This window comes from Pteronotus mesoamericanus, unplaced genomic scaffold (genome assembly GCF_021234165.1).
Source record: "Pteronotus mesoamericanus isolate MK-2021 breed Mesoamerican mustached bat unplaced genomic scaffold, CSHL_Meso_final contig_169, whole genome shotgun sequence".
Lineage (NCBI taxonomy): Eukaryota > Metazoa > Chordata > Mammalia > Chiroptera > Mormoopidae > Pteronotus > Pteronotus mesoamericanus.
This window is the reverse complement of record NW_026555068.1, coordinates 6,239,044-6,265,693: the sequence shown is the minus strand read 5'-3', so window position 1 is coordinate 6,265,693 and position 26,650 is coordinate 6,239,044. Positions and strand designations below refer to the sequence as shown.

The 26,650-nt window shown below is 38.9% G+C and overlaps 1 protein-coding gene across 1 annotated transcript in view; it reads left to right on the top strand.

Annotated features, from left to right (window-relative positions):
• The window catches only part of IDO2 (indoleamine 2,3-dioxygenase 2), a 51,818-nt gene extending 32,626 nt beyond the window's left edge, over positions 1-19,192 (top strand). Inside the window, exons 8-10 of the mRNA XM_054565791.1 lie at positions 10,183-10,234; positions 16,665-16,813; positions 18,080-19,192. Coding sequence (XP_054421766.1) covers positions 10,183-10,234; positions 16,665-16,813; positions 18,080-18,435 — 557 coding nt within the window. The 3' untranslated portion in view covers positions 18,436-19,192. The remainder of the gene's footprint in view (positions 1-10,182; positions 10,235-16,664; positions 16,814-18,079) is intronic.
• The last annotated feature ends 7,458 nt before the right edge of the window (positions 19,193-26,650 follow it).

The window sequence follows — 26,650 nt, the reverse complement described above, 5'->3', positions numbered from 1 at the left end:
TATTTTGAATACTAACTCCTTAACAGGTTTATGATTTGCAAGTATCTTCTCCCATTCGGTAGGTTGCCTTTTTGTTTTGTGGCTGATTTTCTTTGTTAGATTGTTGCTTTTGTTTCCTTTGCTGTTGAAGTCAAATCCACTGAAATATTACTAAGACCTATGTCAGAGAGCTTACTGCCTATGGTTTTTTTCTATGAATTTTATGGCTTCAGGTCTTACATTCAAACTTTTAATCCACGTTCAGTTAATTTTTGAATATGGTGTAAGATAGTGGTTTAGTTTCATTTTTCCCCCTGTGGCTGTCCAGTTTTCCCAAGACCATTTATTGAATAAATGATTTTTTTCTCCATTGTCTGTTTTTGACTTCTTTGCCATATATCAATTGTCCATATGCCTGTGGATGTGTAGGTGTACTTCTGGGTTCTCAGTTCCATTCTATTGATCTGTGCGTCTGTTTTTTTGCCAACACCATATTGTTTTCATTGCTATAGATTTGTAATATATGAAATCAGGGAGCATGTTGCCTCCAACTTTGTTCTCCCTTCTCTACAAAGGTTCACTCTTGCTGTCTTCACTGTGTACACAAAGAAGTGGCCATAGTGTGGGTGTGTCGTATGTGGGTGAAGCACCCTGAACACTAGGGGTGCCCTTGGGCCAGTTGGGGGATCCGCAAGAGTGGCATCCCCAGCAACTTGTGGGAGGATGTCTTGATGGAGTCTGTGAGGCGGTCAGTAGGCTCCACATCCCTTTGCTGACCGCCAAGAGCCCTGTCTGCCACTTTCTCAGCCACTTTCTATCCTGCAGTGTTCTCAGTCTGCAGCTCACTTCAGCCTTCTGGATGGGGTGGGAAAAAAGTAGGTTTCTGGAAGCATTCCATACAGCTGGGGAGCCAAGAACTCACTCACGTGCTCTCACTCACTTCTCCTCATGGGACAATTTACAAGCCAGTAAGGTCTCTTTTGGCCCTGAGCTGTGTCTCCTTGTGGGACAGGTGAGGTAGGTAAACTGAAATGTTCTTCTCACCCTCTTCAGTGCACTCAGTCTTGGACTTTTTTTTACTCTAGTGGCATGCTGCAGCTTCTTAGCTGGACTGCTGGACTTCCACAAAGGCTCTCTTGTCCATGGGTGACTGTCTGAGTCAGCACTCGTGGGGGAAAGACAGTAGAAGCTCTTATTCCACCACGATAAGGATGTCCTACATTTCCCTGATTTTCAATGCGTTAACTGTCTGCTCTCTTTCTATGAGTGCTGTGCGCTCACCACTCACGTCTCTTTTTTGTTAAATGCATGTCTTTCTTTATTTTTCTAATGGTCTTTTCATCTTTTACTTGGGGATTTTTATGAGCTTTTGTATACTCTTGAGCATAATTTTTCTTAGTTACATGTGTTGTAATTGTCGTGGTTCATCTTATTATGACTTCTGAAAACAGAAAATTTTAATCTAAGTATAGTCAAAGTATCTCTCATGTCTTTCATAAAAGTCTTATAGGAAGTCTTGCATGAGATACTTTAAAATCGTTGGTCATAAATATATTTTCCTGCATTTTCTTTGAAATTCCTGTTTTATCTTTCATGTTTCAGTTCTTAATTCACATATAATTATTATCTATGTGTAGTATAACATAGGAAATAAATTCCATTTCCCTTCTATGAATAACCACTTATGTGCAATATTAGCTAATTTTTATACCAGATTTTCTTAAATGACTAGATCTGCTTCCAGGCTCTCTATTCTCTTTCATTGCCTGTTTATTTTTCCTTCACCACCATCATTTGTCTTCAGAACTATAGCTTCACAGTGTTTCTAAATTCCAGGTAGAGAAAACCCCCTCACCTTGCTCTTCTTATCTTTGAGCATTTGCCGCTCTTACAAACTGTTAGAATCAGCTTGTCAAATTTTATCTAAAAATCTTTGTTAGGAATTCTGCTCAAGTTGCATGATATCTATATATTAATTTGGAAAAAATTGCATGATTTTTATATTATATCCAGAACTTCTGTCTGATGATCAAGGCAGGTGGCGAGGTAAAGATAGCATAAACTATCTCTACTAAAGAGATAGTTCCTGGACAAGCTACCTCAAATCATGTCTTCATATTAGGGCATATTCTTCTGTCATAGAGCTTGAAGTTTATTCAGATAAAAATGTCTTCTTTAGATACATTTCTTCTCTTAGATATTGATACTGAATTTTCTTGACTTTCTTGAAATGGACAAACTTTTCTTTAATTTTTAAAATTTTCTTTAATTTCTTTCAAGATAAAAGACTTAACTATCTTCACTTTTATTTATAATTACTTTATATGTTTTTTCTTAGTAAACACCATATCTGTGATTTAACTATTGACTGTTGCTTATTTATACAATAAAATTGATATTAGAATATTAACCCTGAATCTAGAACCTTGATAAAAAATCTTATTCATTTCAATAAATATGGATAGAATATGTGGGTTTTCTATGTAGAAATCATATTATTTGAGAACAATGTTTTGTTTCTTTTTTTTATCATTTCATGAAAAAGACATAACTCTTTTTTTTGTTCAAATACATTTGTCTCCATTTTCCCGCCACCACTTTTCCCTGCCCCGCCCACCTCCACCTCGACCCTCAATCCTTCCCCACTTTGGCTTTGTCTGTGGGTTCTTTGTACATGTTCCTTCCCATTCCTTTCCCTGTTACCTATCTCCCTCCTTCCCTCTCATTACTGTAGGCTTCTTTTTTCTCTCAATGTTGCTGGTTATATTTTTCTTGCTTGTTTGTTTTGTTGATTAGGTTCCACTTATAGGTGAGGTCATATGGTATTTGTCTTTAACCCCCTGGCCCATTTCACTTAGCATAATGCTGTCTAGTTCCATCCATGCTGTTGTGAAGTTTAGTAGTTCTTTTTTCTTTCTGCTGCGTAGTATTCCACTGTGTAAATGTACCATAGTTTTTTGATCCAATCATCTACTGATGGGCATTTACGTTGCTTCCAACACTTGGCTATTGTAAATTGTGCTGCTATGAACATTGGGATGCTTAGGTTCTTTTGAATTGGCATTTTGGGATTCTTAGGTTATAATCCCAGCAATGGAATCACTGGGTCAAAAAACAGTTTTATTTTTAGTGCTTTGAGGAAATTCTAAAATGTTTTCCACATTGGCTGAACCAGTCTGCATTCCCAACAACAGTGTACTAAGGTTCCCTTTTCTCCACAACCTTGCCAGCATTTGTTTATTGATTTGTTTATGATGGCCATTCTGACTGGTGTGAAGTGGTATCTCATTGTGGTTTTAATTTGCATTTCTCTGATGGCTAGTGATGTTGAGCATCCTTTCCTATGTGCCTGGGTCCTGTGTATGTACTCCTTGGAGAAGTATCTGTTCAGGTCCTTTGTCCATGTTTTAATTGGATTGTTTGTCTTCCTGGAGTGGAGTCATTTGAGTTCTTTATATGTTTTGGAGATCAAACCCTTGACTGAGGTGTCATTGGCAAATATATTTTCCTATACAGCTGGTTCCCTTTTCGTTTTGCTGATGTTTTCTTTAGCCGTGCAGAAGCTTCTTATTTTGATGCAGTTCCATATGTTTCTTCTTTCCTTTATGTCCCTTGCTCTGGGGGATATATCGGTAAAAATACTGCTGTGTGGAATATCTGAGCTTCCTGCCTATATTCTCCTCTAGGAATTTTATGGTGTCACGACTTATATTCAAGTCCTTTATCCATCTTGAGTTTATATTTGTGGATGATGTAAGTTGGTGGTTGAATTTCAATTTTTTGCATGTAGCTGTCCAGCTCTCCCATCACCATTTGTCGAAGAGGCTATTTTTACTCCATTTTAAGCTTCTGCCTGCTTTGTCGAATATTAATTGCCCATATAGACATGGGTTTATTTCTGAGCTCTCTATTCTGTTCCATGGATCTATGTGTCTGTTCTTATGCTGGTACCAGTTTGTTTTGATTACAGTGGTCTTGTAATATAGTTTGATGTCAGTTATTGTGATCCCTCCTACTTTGTTTCTCTTTTTCAAATTTGCTGTGGCTATTCAGGGTCATTTATATTTCCATATAAAATTCTTAAATGTTTGTTATATATCTGTGAAATACATCATTGGTATTTTAATGGGGATTGTGTTGAATCTATAAGTTGCTTTGGGTAGTATGGACATTTTGATGATGTTATTTCTTCCAATCCATGAACATGGTATATGCTTCCATTTATTTGTGTCTTCTTTAATTTCTTTCTCCAGTGTTGTGTGGTTTTCTGCATACAGCTCTTTTACCTCCTTGGTTAAGTTTATTCCTAAGTACTTTATTTTTCTTGTTACTATAGCAAATGGGATTTTTTTTCCTGATTTCTGATTCTGATATTTCATTGTTTGTGTACAAAAATGCCTTCAATTTATGAATATTGACTTTTTATCCTGCTGTTTTGCCAAATTCACTTATTAGGTTGAATAGTTTTTTGGTGGAGTCTATGGGGTTTTCTATGTATACTATCATGTCATCTGCAAACAATGACAGTTTTACTTCCTCCTTTCCAATTTCGATACCTTTTCCTTCATTTTCTTGTCTGATTGCTGTGGCTAGGACTTCCACTACTATGTTGAATAGAAGTGGTGAAAGTAGACAACCTTGTCTTGTTCCTGATTTTAGTGTGAAAGCTTTTAGTTTTTGCCTGTTGAGTATATTGTTGGCTGTAGGTGTTTCATATCTGGCTTGTATTATGTTGAGGTATGCCCTCTTTATTCCCACTTTGCTGAGTATTTTTATCATAAATGGATGCTGTACCTTATCAAATGCTTTTTTTGCATCTATTGATATGATCATGTGGTTTTTGTCTTTCCTTTTGTGTATTTGATGTATTACATTTATTGATTTGTGAATATTGAACCACCCTTGCATCCCTGGGATGACTCCCACTTGCTCATGGTGGATGATGTTTTCAATGTATTGCTGGATGCGGTTTGACAATATTAGGATTTTAGCGTCTATGTTCGTCAGTGATATTGGCCTGCAGTTTCCTTTCTTGGATGTATCTTTCTTTGGTTGTTGGATTAGGGTGATGCTGGCCTCATGAAAAGAGTTTGGGAGTCTTCCTTCTTCTTGGATTTTTTGGAATAGTCTGAGAAGGACAGAGGTTAGCTCCTCCTTAAATGTTTTGTAAAATTCTCCTGTGAAACTGTCTGATCCAGAGTTTTTGTGTACCGGGAGTTTTTTGATTACTGCTTCAATTTCACCAGCTGTTATCGGTCTGTTCAGGCTTTCTGCTTCTTCTTCATTCAGTGTTGGAAGGTTATATTTTTCTAGAAATGTGTCCATTTCATCGAGGTTTTCAAATTTCTTGGTATATAATTGTTCATTGTAATTTCTTATAATCCTTTGTATTGCTGTGGTATCAGTTGTTATTTCTCGTCTTTCATTTCTGATATTATTTATTTGGGTCCTCTGTCTTTTTTTTCCTTGGCGAGTCTGCTTTAAAGGCTTGCTGATTTTGTTTACCTTTTCAAAGAACCAGCTCCTGGATTTGTTGATCCTTTCAATTGTTCTTTTCCTCTCTATGTCATTCACTTCTGCTCTGATCTTTATTATTTCCTTGCTTCTACTTGCTCTGGGCTTTCTTTGTTGTTTCTCCAGTTCTTGAAGCTGTAGGGTTAGGTCATTTATATGAAATGTTTCTATCTTTTTTAGGTAGGCTTGTGTTGCTATGAACTTCCCTCTCATGACTGCCTTTGCTGTGTCCCATAGGTTTTGTACTGTTGTCTGTTCATTTTCCTTTGTTTTCAGAAACTTTTTGATTTCTTCTTTGATCTCATTATTGACCCATTCATTGTTTAATAGCATGCTATTCAGTCTTCATGAGTTTGAATGTTTTTGAGTTTTTTCCTTAAGATTGTTTTCTAGTTTCAAGCCCTTGTAGTCTGAGAAAATGCTTGTTATGATTTCATTTTTCTTGAATTTCTTGAGGCTTGTTTTGTGTCCTGTCATGTGGTCTATCTTTGAAAATGTTCCATGCACATTGGAAAATAATGTGTATTTTGCTTTTGCTTCTTTGGGATGAAAGGTTTTATATATATCATTTAAGTCCATTTCATCTAATGCTTCATTCAGTTCTACAATATCCTTGTTGATGTTTTGTTTGGAAGATCTACCCATTGTTGACAGTGAAGTGTTAAAATCCCCTACTATAGGGATGTTGCTTGCTATATTTTTCTTAAAGTCCTCCAAGATTTTCCTTATGTATTTGGATGCTCCTGTGTTGGGTGCATATAGGTTTACAATGTTTATGTCATATTCATGGATTCTTCCTTTGAGTATTATAAAGTGTCTGCTTGAGTCTCTTTTTATGGCCTTTGCTTTGAAATCTATTTTGTCTGATATAAGTATTGCTACCCTGCCCTTTTTATTCCTGTCCATTGTTTGTAATATTTTTTTCCATCCCTTTACTTTCAGTCTGTGTAGGTCCTTTGTTCTGAGGTGAGTGTCTTGTAGGCAGCTTATGTGCTGATCATATTTTCTTATCCATTCAGCTAACCTATGGCTTTTGATTGGAGCATTTAATCCATTAATATTTAAAGTCATTATTGATAGGTACTTATTGATTTTTTTTCCCTTTGTACGTGTGTTCCTCTCTTTCTCACTCTTTTTCTTCATCTTTTTAAAGCAGTCCCTTTAGCATATCTTGCAGTGCTGGTTTGGTGAAGGTCTATACTTTTAGCCTTCTTTTGTCTGGGAAACTCCTTATTTCACCTACTATTGTATTGAGAGCCTTGCTGGGTAGAGCAGTCTTGGTTGCAGGCCTTTGTTTTTCATGATTTGGACTATTTCTTGCCATTCCCTTCTGACTTGTAGTGTTTCTATTGAGAAGTCAGCTGCTAGCTGTATCCAGGCCCCCCTCGTATGTTACTACCTGTTTCTCCCTTGCTACCTTTAGGGTACTCTGTTTGTTTTTGATATTTGCCATTTTAATTATTATGTGTCTCAGAGTGGGCCTCATTGGGTTCCTCTTGAATGGAACCTTCTGTGCTTCCTGGACTTGTGTGTCTTTTTCTGTCCTCAAACTAGGATGTTTAATATCATTATTTTTTTTTAACATATTCTCTATCCTTTCCTCTTCTCCTTCTGGTATCCCCATTATACGGATATTATTACGTTTCTGGTTGTCCTGCATTTCCCTAAATGCCTCTTCATTCTTTTTGAGTTTTTATTGATTTTCTTGCTCTTTCTGGGAGGTTTGTTCTACCTTGTTATCCAGCTCGCTGATTCGATCCTCTGCTTCATCTAGCTTGCTTTTGATTTCTTCTACTGTGCTCTTCAATTTAGAAATTGTATTCTTCTTTCTTCTTGCCTATTATTGATAGTTTCTATATCCGTTTTCATGCACATATAGTTTTCAGTAAGTTCTTTGTAGTTTCCCTGTGGTTTTTTGTAATTCTCTCTGAACTCACTGAGCTCATTGAGCTTCCTTAGAACCATTGTTTTGAACTCAATATCTAATAGTTTACTTGCCTCTATTTCTTTTAGTTCCTTTTCTGGGGTTTCATCCATTCCCTTCGATTTAGGGGGTGTTTCTCTTTCTTCCCATTATATGTGAGACTCTTCTCTTCTGCTTCTTCTTCTTAAGTTGATCTGTCTTGATTTCCTGACTTTGTGGTATGAACTTCTATGGTAGGAGACTGCTGTTTTTTCTTTCTGGGTCTGTCTCTGATGAAGTCAGATGTTGACCCTGTCTGACCTTAGGCAGTCTGCTTGAGACTTCCAGGAATCTACTATCTGTGACTGTCTCCTTCAGTTGTTAATCTATTCACTCTGTACTCAGTAGTCAGGCTTGTGTATCACCAGGCCGGGGCAGAGTCCCTCCTGGTAGCAGGGTTATTGGGTCCTCTCAGGCTGATGCCACTCAGGGCAGTAGTCTACTTTAGCAAGATGGCTGCTGCCATATGGGAGAAGAGTCAGCACCAGGATCCCAACAGCTACTCTCTCAGTTCTCTCCCCAAAGCCTCTGTCTCCAGTCTCTCCTCAGGTGTCTCTAGACCACTCTGTGCCCCCTTTAGCCAGTGCTCTACTATCTCTGACTGCCACTCTGTACTCAGCAGTCAAGCTTAAGCACCACCGGGCCAGGTCAGAGCCTCCTGAGGGTGGGGCTATTGTGTTCTCTCTTGCTGTTGCAGTTCAGGGTGATGGTCTGCCTGAGCAAGATGGCCGTTGCCACATGGGCATGAGTCAGCACCAGGACCTCACCAGCTCTCCCCACAAAGCGTCCCTCCCCAGTCTCTCCTCAGGTGTCTCCAGCCCACTCTGCCCCCACCTTTCCCGGAGCCCAGGGTAAGTGGCTGCAAATAAAAATTTATGTATTGGCCCTTTAAATGGCTCTTTGCATCTCCAGCTGCCTGTCTCTGGCAGAGGGCAACTCTGCCACTTTTCATAGCTGGCTGTTTTCTGTGTACTTTTGGGACTCTGGTGCTGTAGGCTGGAGATCCCCACTTATGGCTCAGACCCTACTCTTCTCAGGGGTATCCAACTGGCCATTTAAATGTCCCTCTGTTGCTGCCAACCGTGGACTCTCCACCTGCCTTCTCAAGTCTCTACCGCACTACTTGCCAGTCAGGTTGTGCTAAAGCTGATTCTTCTGTCTGTCCAAGGTTATGAGTCTCCTCTCTCACTATTGTTCAGTTGTTTGTTCCAGGTGATTTCTCCACCATTTAGTTGTAATTCCAGATTGGTCCTGGGAGGAGGTCAGTGTGACTTCCATTTACTCCTCCACCATCTTGCCCTCTGTTTCTTCATTTACAATAGTTATAGCTTTTATTTTTGTTTAATTTCTGTTTCTTATTCTTCTTGCTAGGATTCCCAACACAGTATGAAATGAAAGTGTTAACCCTTGTTTTCTTCTACATTTTAAAAGACTCATTTCTAACATTTCATCATTAAGTATAATATGTATTATAGGTGTTCTATGTATTCTTATGATCAGTTCAAGGATGAGCCCTCCTAATCCTAATTAGCTAAAATGTTTTATTTATTTGTTTTTATCATGACTGGATTTTTTAATATATATTAAAATTTTTATATCAGAATCATTTTACACCTATGGAAATGATTATTTTTCTTTTCCTCATTAAATATGATACATTAGGTAAAATTTTAAATTTTTGCCAGTCATTACTGCTTCAGAAAAGTTTCTATATAATATTTAGCATTTTTGGGAAAAGAACACCAAATGGGTAAGATCCAGAAATAACACCCACCAAAAAAGCCCAGAAAAGCATTGTCACAGAAGAGCAGAGAGAATGTGACACCATTCAGGAACAATGGGACACTCAGGGGCTCAAGGAATACATTAATTACCTGAGCCCATGGGGCTTTAGAGAAAATAGAGACAGAAGACCAGATATATGTGTAATGGTAGAAAAAGAAAAGTGATAGTATAGGGGTGTGATTATTTAGGTAACATAAAAAGTGTTTTTTTTTTTCTCTCAGATACCAAGAGATAGGAAAATGGATAAAATAAATATGCTTGTTCACAGAGGGGCCCCATTATATGAAGAAAGAGAATAATCTTCAAAAGTTGATAAAAAGATATTTAGTTCAATTGTGGAAACCTGCTTCCTTACATACAATATAATTAACTAGTGAAATCAGTTATCACCAAGTATTAGCTTAGATTCAAAATAACTGCACAGTTTAATGAACACAGCTAAACACAGAGCTAAATGAGACTGTTTTTGACCTGGTGAGACACTCTCTTACCACTCCTCAGTCCTTTGTTGAGCACAGAGAACACCACTTGACGATTGATGGCTTTAGTTTTCCTCTCTTGGGAAAGCCTTGAGAGAGGTGTGTCTTTCTCCCTGCCTTCTCCTTTGACTTCCCATATACTCTCAAACATCATCTGTTTAAATTACTAATTTTTTTAAAAGATGGCCTTGATCTCTGTCATTTGTCGTTATTAAGTACAGCAAGGGGAAGTACCACAAATAGAAAAGGGCAGCATTTGGAACTGTTTAAAAGTTCTGTAAGCACCAGTGAGGGCAGCTACAGAAAAGAACATTCCATCCACCTCTTGTTTGTTGCTTTCACTCCAGGTTTCCATGCAGATCAGATAGAGAGGCAGCCCCAGGAGCACAGCAAGGCCCATGCACACGGAACCAATTTGCCTTTTTTTTTTGGCCTAAGTTAAAATTTTGATTGTTCTTTCAGATTATGTAGATCCAGACATATTTTATGCAGTCATCCGGATCTTTCTCTCTGGGTAAGTATAGTTCAGTTCTGTTTTCTTGTATGAGGCCTTTGTAACATTTTCCAAATTTATGGGGTTAGAAACCGACATATAATCTTCCTAGAGTAAGAAACACACCAAGTAACTCTTGTTAGCAAAGTAGTCACTTGGATCTGCTCTTGGTTAAAAGAAGAGGGGTACCACCTGCATGACAAATGACATTAAAAGTTGAATATTTAAGTTTAGAGTAGTTGTCTTCAGGTTATCACATTATTTTTATTGGTCTTTACCTTTCTTAGAACGCCACCTTGATGGCAGAAAGAAAGAAAAAAAAAAGCTGAGTATGTCACCCTCAAAGCTCAACCATTTATATTCCCTTGTTATTGAGACAGATGGAGGTATAGACAGTAGCTTGAAAGCTTTCTTATAACATTCCTAAAATAGCTGCCCCAAACCATTTTCTCACATTCTGTGTACTCTCGTTTTTGTCACATTGTTAGGTAGGATAGATAGTAGACTGAGGCAGGGAGGGGGAGGAAGGCATGTCTCACTTACTGACTCAGCGGTCCTGATCCTGGTCCGATAAGATTGCCAGGTATTCCAACATCACCAGAAACACCAAGCTAGTACAGGACGGGGGGAGCCCTTGAAATTCTGTATGTGCATGTCCACTGTCTGGGAAAGAAAGCCTTTGAAACTATGAGTTCATCCCAAAGTCTGGAAGTGGGAAGAGGAGGGGGTCACAGTGCCCAAAGGAAAAGCTCATAAAGTGGCTTTGGTGAATTGCCTACCTCTGGTCACTGTTTTACAAGGGTGTCCCTAGTGCTTCAGAAAGAGCCCATAAATCACTGGGTAACTGGCCCAACTTTAACTAACTGCCCCCTGTCATGTATGTGTTTTATAACAAGATGACCAAAAGTGGTCTGGAGCAAGATAAGAATTCTGGGAAAAAGACCCCGACATGTACCTACTTTTCAGTAGTCACATCCCTCAGGGGACGCTGACACCACCATTACCCACCAATCAATATGTAACTTCACCCTGCCATCTATATAAATCCTCAGGACAAAGGCCCCGATGCTTTTTGTCACCCAAGCCTGGGCCCTTTCACCCCCACCTTGGCTAGGCCTCTTCTCTTCCATGAGAACTATCACTAAAAAACTTTGCTTGCATGCTAACAGACTTGCTGTTCTGTAGTAATTCTTTACTGTGTCAGCAAAAAGAAGCGAGTTTTCCCTGTAACAGCATGATCTGTAATTTCTCCAAAAAAGGAACTCTACTCGTAGATCTGTTTTCTATTTTACATATACTCATCGTACGTTGACAATCTTTAATGAGATCGCTTTCCTAGTCACTGTAAGAAATTGAGTTTGTTTGTTTGTTTGTTTTAATGGTGAAAAGTGAAAGATGCAGGTCATGGATGGATGAGATAAAAATGTGCAATCAATATTATCTAGTGTGCCATATGTATACCTAGGACATGAATGAAGTATTATTGACAGAAAGAATCTAAAGCTGTGCCTGGATGTAACAAGAAACATGCCAAACACCAAAATCAATAAACTTATTGATTTAGTGGTATAATCCATGGGTACAAAAAGAGTGACAACATTAACTAATTATTTTCTATAGGTTGGGTTGGTCTAGAGTGTGAGGAAGTGACTTCCCTCTCTAAGGGAGGCTGGTCTGGGTGGGGCTTCCTCATTGGAGGGTGCAGAGAGTAAAAGCAGGAAGGTTTCTATGGAATAATTTGAAAGTAATGGGTGTCTGGCTTATAGGGAAAAAAGGGAAAAAGGGGAAGGTGACAGATACCGAGTTGGGAGTGTGTCTTTCCCTCCTGAAATGCTCTCCAGAGAGGTTACCCGACAGAGCTCTTCTTGTTCTCTGTATGATTTTCATGTGCCCAGGGCCAAGACAAGATCTGAGTATAGGAAAGGGATTCAAGCAACAGATATTAAGCAAACCATGGAGATATGCTTTGGTAGGATTAGACAAAAGAAAAAAAAACCATTTGAAAATGTTTTTTAAATTATATTTTATTGATTAGGCTATTACAGTTGTCCTGAGTTTTCCTCTTTGCCCCACTCCACCTGCAACCCCCATTCCCTCAGGCAATCCCCCCACCGTTGTTCATGCCCATGGGTCATGCATATAAGTTCTTTGGCTTCTTCATTTTCTATACGGTACTTTGCATTCCCATGGCTATTCTGTAACTACCTTCGTAAGATTAAGAACTATTTGTACTTCTTAACGCTCTCGCCTCTTCACACATTCCCTCGCAGCCCCCTCCCATCTGGCAACCTTCAGAGTGCTCTCCATAGCTATTGTTTTCATCAAACTAAGTTCCAGGTCAATGACACATTTCATCTGTCATATACATAAATGCCTCCCCTCTGTTTCTTATCCTCAAAATATTTCCCATGTAGCTAAACTAAGTGACCAGTATCAAATCCTAAGTGTATTGATAAGTACAGATGACCAAAAACATCTGGCTTGTTGGCAATTCCCAATAGGGCTGTCTTGAAAAATCTAAATCTGCTCCTCTGTTCTTTATTTGTCCTATGTTTGATTTATTATTTTTGTTTACTTTTTAAAACATTTTTATTTAGGAGAATTGAGAGATTTCATCTGCAGATGAAACATATTCCCTTTATCTCCCACTCACATTAAATTTCTCAGGGAAGTTAATATTCCCTGTGGGGGGGGGGGAAGACATCTCATTTCTTTTTTTTTTTTTTTCCTTTTAAATGTTCTGCTTTTATTGGGTTTGCTAGAAATATGCTACCAGAAAGACTAAAAATAGTCTTGCCTACAGAGGTTTGAAAGAAAAATAATTCCTTTCTTTCATAAACAGCAGTTTGGGCCTGAGAATTCATGGGAGCAATCCTTGGGTTTTTCAGAGGAACTCAGTTTTCCTTCCACAGACTATTGTCATCATCAGGGGAGAATATATGGGTTTTGAAAGTAGATACGCTTCTCTTACTCTTTTGACTTTCATGCTGGTATTTCCTCTGACACCTTCTGTGAGACTTCAACAGGTCTTCCCCAGGTTGGGGCTCTAATACAAGACTCATTGACACCTTGACCTTTTGAGCATTTGATAACTCTTTTAAGCTGGCCAGGTCTTTTTAAGAAGTACACTTGGGTCTACATATTCTAATTATATAATATGTAATTATAAACTGCTAACATTTTATTCACTCATTCATCAGCTATTTAATGAGTGCTTACTATATGCTGGGCACAGTTCTAGGTGCTGGCAATGAAAATAAAACAAAACATTCTTTCATTTCTTCATTTCTATGGAACTTACATAAATTTTAATGATGAGCGGCAGATGAAGAAATATATGTAACAAGTTCAAGCATCCTACAAGATACGTTACAACAATAAGCAATATGAGGAAATGTGAAGTGGGATACAGGGCACGATGGGGTGGTAGGGTGGGGGCCGAAGTTTCTTATTTATTTACTACGATCTGGGAGTGCCACACTTCTAAGGGATGTTTATGCAGATACCTGAAGAAAGTGAAAGAAATTACAGTGACCCTGAAGTGACAGCATATCATGAAGGAGGAGCTGCAACGAGGCCAGCAGTGCGTGAATGGAGTAAATATTGGGTAGAATGAGAAAGATCACCTGAGAGTGGAGGACTAGCTCATATAGGGTCCTGTTGGCTTCTTTCTGCATGAGACGGGCAACGCTGGCAAGAATGAAGGGAGGGACATGATGTGTCTTAAGTTTCAAATCATCCCTCTATCTTCTAAGCGGAAAATAGATTATTTCAAAACAAGAATGGAAGCCAGGAAAGTATTTAAGAAGCTCTGACTACAATCCAGGGTGATACCTTTAACTAGGGTACTAACAGCAGAGGCTTTGAGAAATGGCCAGTTCTGGATTTAGATTGAAGGTAAAGTTGACAGGATCTACTGTTGGATTGCACAGGGAATGGGAGAGAAAAGGTCAATCAAAAACCAAAGAAGATTCTAATGTTTTCAGCCCAATCTGGTGAAAAGACGTAACTGCCAGTTTTTCCGGTGAGGCAGAGTAAGTTTGGCAAAAGGACTGTAGGCAGAACAAGGTTCACATAAGGGTGAGGGAATCAGGGAGTTGGTTTGGGATATGTTCCTTCCTACGGAGGTGTCTGGTAGACATTCGAATATATGAGTGTGGAATACAGGGGAGGGGTTCAGGTGTAGGTGCAAATTTGTAAACAGTCAGAATAGGTTTTTAAATCTGTGAGGCTAGATAAAATCACTGGGGAAATGCAAGTAGTGGGAAGCTGAAGGACTGAACTTTGGCAGAGTCCAACACTTAGAAGTGGTCATAATGGGTAGAAACTAGTGAAGGAGATCAAAGTGACTATGTAAAATTATCAATGGGATTACAAAGAAAATCTGAACAGGTATTGTATCTAGTACACTTACCGTGCAGTAGCAGCCATGTCTTCAAGATTGCTTACCCATAAAATGTTCTTTAGAAATGTTATTGAACAAGTGTTCTGAATTCTGACAAGTCACGAAAACTCCCAGAAGCCTGTTTAATTCTTCTGGCAGCTTTACAAAGTAAGTACAAATTAGGAGAACTAAGACTCAGAAGAGTTTGTACAAAGTTACAAAATAATGAAAGGGAGAACAGGGATTCCAGCTCATTCTGAATAATACCGTACAATAGCTGATATTTATCAAACGCATAATAATATGTTCCAAGCACTGAGCAAATGTTATTTTAATTACTTCTCACAACAATCGAGTAAGATAGATACTTGTGTTACTTGAATGAGGAAGTTGAGATTCAGGAAAGAGCCCTAAGCCAAGTCTCACAGTCAGTAAATATCATACCTGCGATTAAATTCCATATCAGTTTAAAATACAGCCTTCTTTCTTAACAGGAACATCTTAGAGTCAGAATCCTCCTTTTGTTCTTCCTACTTGTCCCCTTGACTGCTTCCTGCGCTTCATTTCTTTCTAGAGTGATATTACCTTACCTGCAAAGGCCATTCTGATATCTATACAATGAAAATGGTAGAACAGCCAACCCCAAACAGTACCACCCCCAAAAAGAAAAAACAACTAAAAACAGTTTCTTGTAACATTCTCTACTTCAGAGAGATTTGAATAAGTTCATTAAGACAGGAAGCTAAGTGTTTTTCTGTGGTTTTTGTATATGTGAGAGAGAACTAGATGTTTCCCATCTCTTGAGCAAAGTTTTAGAATTATGAGAAGAAGGTGAGATATCACGTAAGCCTTTTATTTAAACTGTTAACCATCAGTGTGGTATATTGTTCCTGGTAATAGAAGAAGATGATTCTATTTCTTAGAAAAGGCAGAAATCCACATGTGCAGGTCTTGAGAACATTAAAATAGAAAATTACAAGTTTAAGATTTAAGTTCTGGTTCTCTTGCTCCTAAGCAATGTGGCCCTGGAGACTTAACTCCTTTGAATCTTTGTTTCTTATCTGTAAACTGGGTTTAAAAATACCTGCCTTGATCTACTCAAAAGAGGTCAAAAGGGAAAATGAATGTGAATCTGCTTCATAAACTGTTAAGCATTATGAATACAAATATACGTATTTTGGGTGTCGGTTTTGTCATATTATGGGGCCATCCCCATACACTCTGTGATTGTTTAAGACTCTAAAAAGTCAGACAGGGACAAGAGTAAACTAGTTGGAGATAAGAAAAAGGGGACTCAGAGACAAAAAGATGAAGAAATGGAATCAGGAAGACTGAAGAGAGGAAAGGAGAGAAGGAAACAGAGGAGAAGGAAGAAAAACCTACTTAATCTGAGCATGACTACGAGCCTTTTATTCCAGTCCTACATGTCCCTGGACTGAGCTTCTGGTAACCTGCAGGACTGTATGGCACTCTTTTTGCCATCATCCTTATTATCTATACCTGTTATCAACAAAGTGTTTGATAAAAGCATTCCCATGAAGTCAGGTAGTATTTAGAAATGCTAGTTTAATGTGACAAGTGTTATGACTATTTCAGAGAAGGGCAAAGAGATGTGGGTGTGTGTTTTATATGTGCGTGTATGCTTGTTTGTGTGAGTATTTTTAAATCTCTACTTGTGAAATTATTATAGCATCAAAACTATTTTATCAGGAGGAGAGAAGATGGCTCCAGAGTCCCTAATTTGTTCCTGTTAATCAGTCCTAATGTTGTCTTTATGAATAGATTTTTTAAAGGAATACACTGTGGAAACAAAGCTAAGGATTCTTCTCTATATATTCTTTACTTCTCTTTAAAATTCCTTTAAATGAGGTAGAAGAAGAGTTGCATTCTATGTCCTGTTATGAAACTGGGGTCAAGATGATGCTTAGGTACCCAGCCTACAAAGATATCCAGTCTTTGATTATCATTGAAATCGTGTTCTCTTTATTGCTCACTCTCTGTTTCTGTATCGGAAAATGTACTCTTAGCTTCGAGTACCCACTTCGCTCTAACTTTACTCTTGCTCAGATGGAAAGATAACCCAGCAATGCCTGTGGGGCTGATATATGAGGGAGTGTCCACAGAGCCCCTGAAATACTCTGGAGGGAGTGCTGCTCAGAGCACAGTGCTTCACGCCTTTGATGAGTTCTTGGGCATTCATCACAGCAAGGAAAGTGGTAAGTCGGACGTTTTTCTTTTTCTTCTTCTTTTTCTTTTCCATAACAAGGAAGAAGAGCAGAGGTGTTTTTACAAATTGATAAAAACCAAGCGTAACTTAAAATGTCACAAAGTCTATACTTTTCCAAATTACCCAGGAAACGGTGTGCCTGCCATACTCGTATGTTCTTATGTCATCAAGTTAATATCAGATCTCAGCAGGATATTGAGTTTCACTTCCCAGTCTTAAAACAGTGCTGTATTTCCAGCTGTGCACTGCAGTTTTGTTGGGATCTTAGGTGGTGGCTTCCTTTCTCTAAAATGGGAGAGAGCTGTGGGGTTTGAAGGGAGTGGCGCGTTGTCAACAAGTCTGGGGAGTGCTGGTAATCGGCCTACGCTCCTCCTCAAGAGCCCTTCATCTGGAAGCGGTGCCGCCTCAAGCCAGTTCTATTTAGACCAGAAAGGGGAAGGGCTAGCGGTGTTAGAAGCTTGAAATTGCTCATTTCCTTACCTGCCAGCCTTGAGCCAAATGTTCAACAACTGCCAAAAGCACTTCACAGTACTGTTTTCAAGATGAATTAGAAGAAAACATAAAATAACTGCAACCTGGTGTCATAGGGTCCAGTCTCATCCACAGAAGTCAGTTCTGTAGAACCATGGTAACTTTTCACAGAGTTAGGCTTGGTAATGTGAGTGTTTGACTTACCATGCATCATATTAAATGCATAATGGATTTTCTAGAAACAATTTATCTAAACGTTCTATAAATATCTATTAATTAGATTTTTATACAACTTGACTTAGAAAGGCCACTATGAAAAGAGTTGTGCATTCTTTATCTTCTTGCTCTTATAAATTCTATTATTTTCTTCTTCCTTAGCACTCCCTCCAAAACAAAACATTTAAGAAACAAAATTCAGCAGATTATCTAGCTACATAGTTTAAGGGTTTATGTCTTACATTTGTAACTATTCTAGCAGAGTGACTAGCAAGATACTTTGCTCACATTTGATAAATTATAAACATTTTGATACACTGGCTGATAGATACAATTCCAACTCAGCTATCTGAGATGTGCTTGCTTCTTATTCCCTTCCCCAACTCCTGTCACTAGTCACGAGTGTGCATCTGAGTCTTTGAAGTCTACTAGCAAAAGAGCCAGCAAAGTAGATTGGATAGTTAGGAGGACAGCAATAATCTTTGTTGTGTTGATGTTTGGAAAAGCAGACAGGTTCTCTTACCTTTCCATGTGGAGCTAAGACATTGTTCCGGGTTGTTTCTTTCAGGTGACTTTCTGCTCAGAATGAGGGACTACATGCCTCCTTTTCATAAGGCCTTCATAGAAGAAATACAGGCAGCGCCTTCGCTGAGGCATCATGTCCTGTCCTCTGGAAACGGCTCACTTCTGACAGCATACAACCAGTGTGTGGAGGCCCTGGCAGAGCTGCGCAGCTACCACATAACTGTGGTGACCAAATACCTTGTCACAGCTGCCGCCAAAGCAAAGAGCAGGAAGCCAAGCCATCTCCCTGGGCCACCTCAGGCCTTAGAAGAGAGAGGCACAGGAGGGACTGCAGTTCTGAGCTTCCTGAAGAGTGTCAGGAATAAGACCTTAGAGGCGATCCTCCCGCAAAGTGGTTGAGAGACAGCCTTCTCGCCAGCAATGGAAAAACAGCAAACGTCCCACTTGAGTGCAGATGGGCATGAAGAATGAGGGTCCGTGTTCTGTCAGAAATGATACAAAATCCACCTCAGTCCTATTCATGTTCCTGCTCCATAGAACATCATCTCCTTTGTTGAGACCTGTTGGTCTTCACAGAGGAGATTTTTTCATGGCCAGAAATTCTCCTTTCTTTACCTGATTGCTGGCTAATCACAAACAGCTTTGGACACTCCCTCAGTGAGAACCCCACAGGGGGATAAGAGGATCCCTACTCTATTTGCAAAGTGATTGAAAAACAATCTAAATTTCAGAAACCAAATAACATTGCCTGTGGACAGATCACCTTGTAGATTTCTTGAAATAACAAATTAAACATCCATGCATTCACTCACTTAAAATGTATTAAGTTGCTACTGAGCCCTGGCTTAGGAATATGGACCAAGATTTCTGTGGCCCCAGTGCAGCCCTCGTCTCCCTGCTTGTGTTGTTTGGTGGTGGGAGGCTGGAATGCTCCCGTGGAGATGGGAAAAAGAGGAGGCTAACAGTGAGACTTGGAGTCCCCAATGCAGAAGTGGCTGGTTAAAGGCATGGGAACGGATGAGGCTCTTCCACGTGGCTCATAAATTTTCAATGCTATTTTAGTTCCCTTCTCTATTTTTGGAAGAACAATTCTTTCTTCTTTCACTGAGTCTGTATTTGTAAAATGAATTAATTGACCCCTTGGAAGTAAATGAGTACAGTGGGAATAAAGAGTAAATTCATGTGTTTACAAGGTCTCATTCCACCTGACAGTACGAAGCTAGAAAACTTTAATCTCTTCTATTTAGGATAAACTTCACTAATTTAGACTTGCTTCCCACTGTGTGCACATATATATCCGGGATAGTATGTAAATTTCATGGCACTGATCTAGCATTGCGGCATCAGGAATAGATACCTGATCATGAGGAGCAGCTTCTGTCCAAATTAGTGTCTGATAAACAGCTTCCTTCTCCATATATTGTAGATACTGGTCAAATGGAACTTGCAGTATGTCTTATCCTGCCTAAGGGACCTTTCAGATTTGTCATCCCTCAAAGTCCTATCATGCCACTTAGAAAACCACTTGATGACTTCCCACATCCCCTGGGAGTATTGGGAGAATCCAGGATTGACTCAAAGTGTCTGCCCAGCACCTACTGCAACTATCCTCATTCTGTAGTGCCATGGTGGTGTGTGGGGGTGGAGGAGGGGACTTTGGACCCTTGTCAACTCTCAGGGCCCTTGGTAAGAAGTCATGAACCAGTATCTCCCACTTGGGGTACAAGGAGGGCTCTCATTTCCTCAGTCCTTTGAGGGCTTGGTCTGGCAAAAATGAGGGAGACAGACCATGAGGGGTAAGAGCTTCTAGTCCGGATGGGAAAAGGGAAAATGCTGGATCTGACAACGTCCTCTCTGCTTTCTGTTTAGGTCAAGATCTCAGCTGGAAGACCTAGGCTGTCATAGCTCAAAAAGCCTTTCTCTCCATGTGTTCTCCCTGTCCTGTGTTTGAAAAGTCTGTTATGAAACTCAGAAAATGAGCGTGGATATGCTTACTTCTCTCGGGTTTGTTTCTCTAACTGCCCTACCTTGGTATCAATTAACCCAGACTGTTTTAACTGCCCAGCCTGGGTATATGCCATGGTCCAAGGAGGTAGATCGAGTGGACTAGGTTGGGGAGTAAGATAGAAGCACATTGGCTAATGATTCAAAACATTGTCCCAATATCTTTCTCAGGTAAAAATAATGTGACTTTTAAAATAAGATTTGTGTTTGAATTTTGATGTCTTCATTTTTTAAAACAATGTGGCTTTTGACCAGCTTCAGAAAATCATGAATCCTCAGCTTCCTATTTATCATAAAATCAAGATAATCAGATTGGTCTTGGGGTGGATATAAGTAACAGAAGGGATAGTTCTTGGCAAGAAGGGTAAAGCCAATAAAAGTTTATTTGGCTGTGAGGTACAGCTCAAAGCATAAAAAAAAGAATGCTATTTCTCAAGCTTCCTGGAATCACAGAGTCTGCATAGTAGTAAAACAACCATTTATCATTTGTTGTTTGAGATACTACAAAGTAGAAAATGACAAAAGTGTGGGCTTAAAGAGTTGAAAAATCTGGATTTGTATCCCAGCTTTGTCACATTTTATAATGATAAATTGTTTAATCTTTCAAAGCCACAGTTCACTCACTTGTAAAAGAAGGAACATTGCAATACTGTGTGGAGCAAGAATATCTAGAGTCAGTAATGAAACAGTGGTTATTATACTTTTATTTTCATATATATATATATATAGCCTTGAACTCGAAGAAACCATGTCTAGGGGTTCCTAAAACCAGAAGGGATGGTGCTGGAGTTAGCTTTCTATCTCCTTGTTTCCCTGTACTTGGAGGAGGGAGGGAGAGAGAGAGAAAGAGAAAGAGAGAGAATGTGACCTTAAAACAAGCAAGCAAGCAAAGCAAGATAGAACCTGGAATTTTCTTGAAATAATGTAGGCACATGTGGGGAGTAATAATTATAAGACCTTTGGGAACTTAAGAAAGGATGACAGTCACTTCAGGCTTTAAATCTAGATTAGTACAAAATGAGGCTCTGATTTGTCCCTCAAAGGACAGGATTGTAAAGAATCATCCTAAATGGTACACTTTCAACAGAGGCAAGCCTACTCAAAGAGACCACAGAGCTTAATTCAGAGCAGACTTTTTATAAATACTAAATAAGTGAAAAACCAGATAGAATAAATGGGGTGGAAAGAGAGATTTAATAAGTTTTTTTTCTTTCAAAGCTTTCAGATATATATATAGTCATTGCACAAGGATGATATAAATTCAAACAACTGTATTTTATTTTCCAATGAACTAAGTTTTAATTCATGTGTCAAGGTTTGATTTCTTGGGCCAGTGAATTCCATTTTTGGTTACATAGTACAGTATTGCAAGTAAAGAAACCAGTACAGAAGAAAATACATTTTTTTCTCAGATTTCTAGGGATAAGAGGTGTGTCCATATCAGTAAAAAAAAAAAAAAAAAAAAAAAAAAAGACTTTCTAATAGTAGAAATAATTGTATGAGTATTACTATATGAGGGTACTACTGCAAGTTTGAAGGAATGGCAAAAGAATGAGCTTAGAAACTAGACACATGCATGTTTGAACTCTCACTCTGCTATTTACTTACAACATAAGTCATTCAACTTGCTTAACATTTCTGCATCATAGTAATCACATGTATAAATGAGGGTAATAATGGCTACCTTGCAGTGTTTTTGTGAGAAGTAAAGCCAATGTGTGTTTTTTAGCCAGCAGGTTCTGAGTAAATGGTATTACTATGATGATGTTGTATGTTCCCAGATTGCCCCCTTGATCTGAATAAGAAAACAACTGTAGAAAAAAGAAACAGGAAGAAAAGGGAAAACATGCTCTCTCCCACTCTATATGTTTTGAGGAGAATGACGAGGTCAACAGATATGCAACCAAGAAGTGCTACAGAAACCATTTTCTTAGGGCATGTGCGGAATAATATGTGTGTATGTGGTGGCAAGATAGAAAATTATGACTGAGAACAAAGAGGTTGCCAAGTCAGCCCAGAGTCAGACTCTAGGATTGGTTCCCCATACTCTAGGATTTGTAATTCTTTTTATAATGATAAGAACCAAGAAAGATGCTGTCATGGGATTATACAGGGTCCGGCAGAAGTAATGCCTGCTTAAGTGTGGTGGGTAGGGCAATAATGTGGGTGTAATAATTTGTAGTTTTAATTTGAATATTTCATCTAAAATGTCATATGGTGTGCTTAAGTGTGGTATTGTTATGTTACAGAATTATATGCTTATGATTTTGTAATAAAAATGGGGCATTATTTGTGCTGGACCCGGTATTTTAAATGTATCTGGATATAATCAGAACCAATTATAATGTTTTACACATAGTAGTTTCACAATAACTATAGAATAAACCAATGCTCAGATTGAGTGAAACAGTAGCAAGTTCTGCAAATTCTTGCTTTCAGAAAATAGTTTCTTTCAGGTTACTCAGACTCACTGCCAGGGACAAGTGGAGGTGGAGGGAAATTCATGTTTTCTTCTGAGCTTAGGAAGGTTGAATCTTCAATTATGGTAGAGGGCCAGTCCTACAAATAGTTAGAGCATATGCCACTTAAATATTCTATTTGGTTTTTTTTTTCTTTTTAAAAAAATGTTCAAGTCGAAGTTTCACAAATTTGTGCTAAGCTATAGATTCCTTATCAATGCCTTGCAATTATTTGAGTTTCCTTAATTAAAGATTTGTATTAGTTTGTGTTCTCCAGAGAAACAGAACCAATAGGGGTGTGTGTGTGTGTGTGTGTGTGTGTTGAGGGGTGGGGCAGAGAGAGAGGAGATACTTATTTTAAGGAATTGGCTCATGTGATTATGGAGGCTGGCAGTTCCAAAATCTGTCGGATAGACCAGCAGGATGGAGAGTCAGGGACAAACCAATGCTGTGGTTCAGGTCTGAAGTGCCAACTGTTGGCAAAATTGCTTCCGGCCCAGGGGGAATTCAGTGTTTGTTCTGTCAACTTTAACTGATTGGGTGAACCCCACCCACATTATGGAAAACAATCTACTTACTCAAAGTCCACCAATTTAAATGTTTATCTTATCTAAAAAAACAAAAACAAAAAACACCAAAACAAACAAACAAAAAGAAAACACCCTCACAGAAACATTCAGAATATTTGACCAAATATCTGGGCATCGTGGTCCAGCCAAGGTGACATATAAAATTAGCTGTCACAAGCCTCCTTGAGAAGATCCTGAATTAGGGTGTTATGGTATCTGACACATACCTTCTGTTGGAAAAGAAGAATTCTCCTTTGCAAAAATGGAGAGGACACAAAAATGGTGCAGATTATAGCTATTGCTTATAAGATGCCTGAATGGGATGCAGCAGTGGTTGCCTAGAAGCTACCAGAGAGAAGTGAGAATGCCATGAAGAAAAACCCAACCTATAACTCGTATGTGGAATCTACTGAACAATATAAGCAAGCAAACAAAAGAGAAACAGACCAGACTGATGGTTGCCAGAGGGGAGAGGGGTAGGAAACTGGGGGAAAAGGTGAATAGCTTCAGAAGTACAACGAAAGAGTCACAGGGATGTATGTTACAGCATAGGGAATATAGTTAATAATGGTGTAATAACTGTATGGTGCCAGGTGGTACTGAAGTATAAGGGGGAACATTTTGTGAAGTATATGATGGTCTATCCACTATGCTGGATACCTGAAACTAATGCAAAATAATTTGAATATAAACTGTAACTGAATAATAAAAATATGAGAAAGAGTTTTATACCAAGTGATCTATGCAGAATGAAACCATTGTCTTCTTAATAAGAGTAACAACCCACTGCTCTGAGGTTGAGAATATAGGGTCAATCTTTACCTGGAAACAGAGGACAGGGCCTTGAAGCCTAAATCCCTGTACACAAGATTGACTTTCACTTTGGCTGCCTCCACCAGCTACTCCTGCTTGTGACAAGGGAGAGCTGATTTCTGTTTATCCTGTGCTCACATCGTCCAGTCCAGCTAGGATTGATTTGGTAATTTTTGAAAATTTTATTAAAGATTCAGCAATGAGTTTAAAAGCGCATATGCAAAAATGAGTCACAGAAACACCAGCTAGATGTCATGGCTCTAACATATCATGCTCATCCTGTGGGGCTCACGGGCCCTATCGTGATTTGGGGGTTACCTGCAGGGTCGGCATCCCTCAGACCTGGACACAGAGGGGTCTCTCTTTGCAGAATGTCAAGTCGAAACGAGCGAGGCTCAGAAACTGGGCTCTCCTCCCCTTGCCCTTAGTCTGAATTTCTCTTTTGTTGTCACCATGCAACCAATACAAGGTTAAGATAAAAATAAACAACAAAGAAACACTTAAAACCTGTGAGTTCCGATCCAATTTAAGATGTGGGATATAACACTTTCGGTACCTTTAAGGCAATTATTCCTTCCCCAACAATAAATTTCACCCGCCAAATTTTGTCTTGCATTTTCTTGTGCACAGATGTCCTGTCTGCTTGGCTAATGGAAGAAATGCTCTTCTCCTTCTTTGTTCATTTAAGGGTAAACTTAATAAAGAAGTCGGATATCATTGCTTTCTGAAATGCAATCTCTAGTTAATTTTTGCAGTTTAACATATGCTTCCAGTGATATTGAAAAACTGAGTTCTTGAATGTGAACATCATCAAACCCAACTTTTTTTTGCAAAGTAATTTTCTTTGTAAACTCACAAATCTTTTGGCCCACATGATTCTTTGGCAGCCTATATAGATTTCAAACCAAACTCAATTATATATCTGCCTTTAATAGTCCATAAACAGTTTTTTTTTTTTTCTTCCTAAAGTTTTCAGCCAGAGACTTGACTTGAACCCTATGCTGGAAGCCCTTAAACCCCACCCTGGCCTGGATCAGGCCTTATCCCTCTTCACTAGGCAAGGAGTGTGGAGGCCCGTGGGACTTGCCTTTAGAATGACCAGCTTTTTAGAAAACCAGCCAGAGACACAACCCTGCCAGACAAAATAACAGCAGCAGCAACAATGATATAATAGTAATGATGCACAGGTGTTATTAATTTATTATTAAAAATGAAAAATATGCATCTACTTGAAATCATATTCTATTCAGCATTACTTATTTTTCTGTTACATGAATGTTATTATTTAAACAAAATAGTTACCTACAGTGGCAGTTAGCAATGAGTTTAGAAAACATGATCGCAATACAACACATGTGAAAAAGTCAAACTCGTGCTATCTCAGTACAAAGTACAATGTTAATCCACAAAGTCACAAACAGACTGTTGACATTTAGGATTACAATGTGCTTACATTGCACATTTTAGTCACACCCATCATTGAAAACCACAAATCACAGTTGCCAATATCAGCCATCAGGGGGAAAATTGACTATGACTGCGGAAGATGGATAATCTACACCATATTTGACACTAATGAGTGTTCATTTTAGCCCCTATTTGGGAGCTGTCCAATAAATTTTATACTTTTCCTTTAACCGCTTGATGCCATATCAGAAAATGGAACTTGTGACATCCTGACAGTGGGTTTCTCAAGTCAGGGGACTTTCAGGACAGATTTAGGCAAACCAGTGTATTCAGCCCGTTAGCTCTCTGTTAATTCACACCACCTCCATGTCCACCACCGCTTTCTGGATCGTACTCTGGGTACCTGGAACTGCAGAAATGCCTTGCCCAAATGGTCCCAAGACCACCTCTAGGACCTGCATAGTACTCTCTCCTGAGTGTACTTATGACTATGCCATTGGTATGGATTCGCCTGGACCTGCACTGAGTGTGTAGGGAGGAGGGGGCTCTTGGCAGGTATGTGGATGAAGCTTAGCCAGGTGGCTGGGGTACCTACAGGAGTGAAGGCGCGTTCCCTGGAAGTGTGCGTCAGAGTGGGCGGGGAAGGTGAGGCTAGGCCTGACACTGTCTTCATGTCTCCATGGAATTCAAAGGAGTCTGAGAATTTTAGCTTAAGTATGGGCTCTCGGGTGGTAATGAAAGTATCTTTTTCTAGGTAAGTTGGTAGAACATCTTTTATTTAATAATTTTCTAGCTTGATTTACAACTTTCAGATAAGTATATAGATAGCTGGTTGATGTTCATTTACACTTTATCTCAGGCCCTGGCAAACATCGGGGTGGGATTTACTAGGAAAATATAGACTTTGCTTGTAAGTCTGCTCTGTTACCACGAGAGGGCAATAGCAACCTGCAATATATTCAACCAAACTTAAAGTAAGGTGTGGATTCTCCGCTGACCTCACACACCCAACTATTTTCCTATTTTTAAAAAATACCTCTTTCTGTACAGTGGAACTGTGAGGAATCTTGAAAACTATCACCCAGAGCTCTGGCTTCTAGTAGCACCAAGCTAAATCAATCCAGACAGATTTCTCTGTGTCCAAAGCAAGTCACATTTCATTTACTTGTAAATTTTATTAGAGATATTCTAGGGGGTAGACTCTTATACAACTTGTACTCTCCTCTTTTTATATTTCTTATTAAAAAGAAAAATACTAATATGTATGTTTTTAAGAGTTAGAGAGGAATCCCTCATCCTACTTCAGTGACCAGTGTTATTAGAGAGTCTTAAATGCTGATAAATGGTGAAAAGATTAGTAAC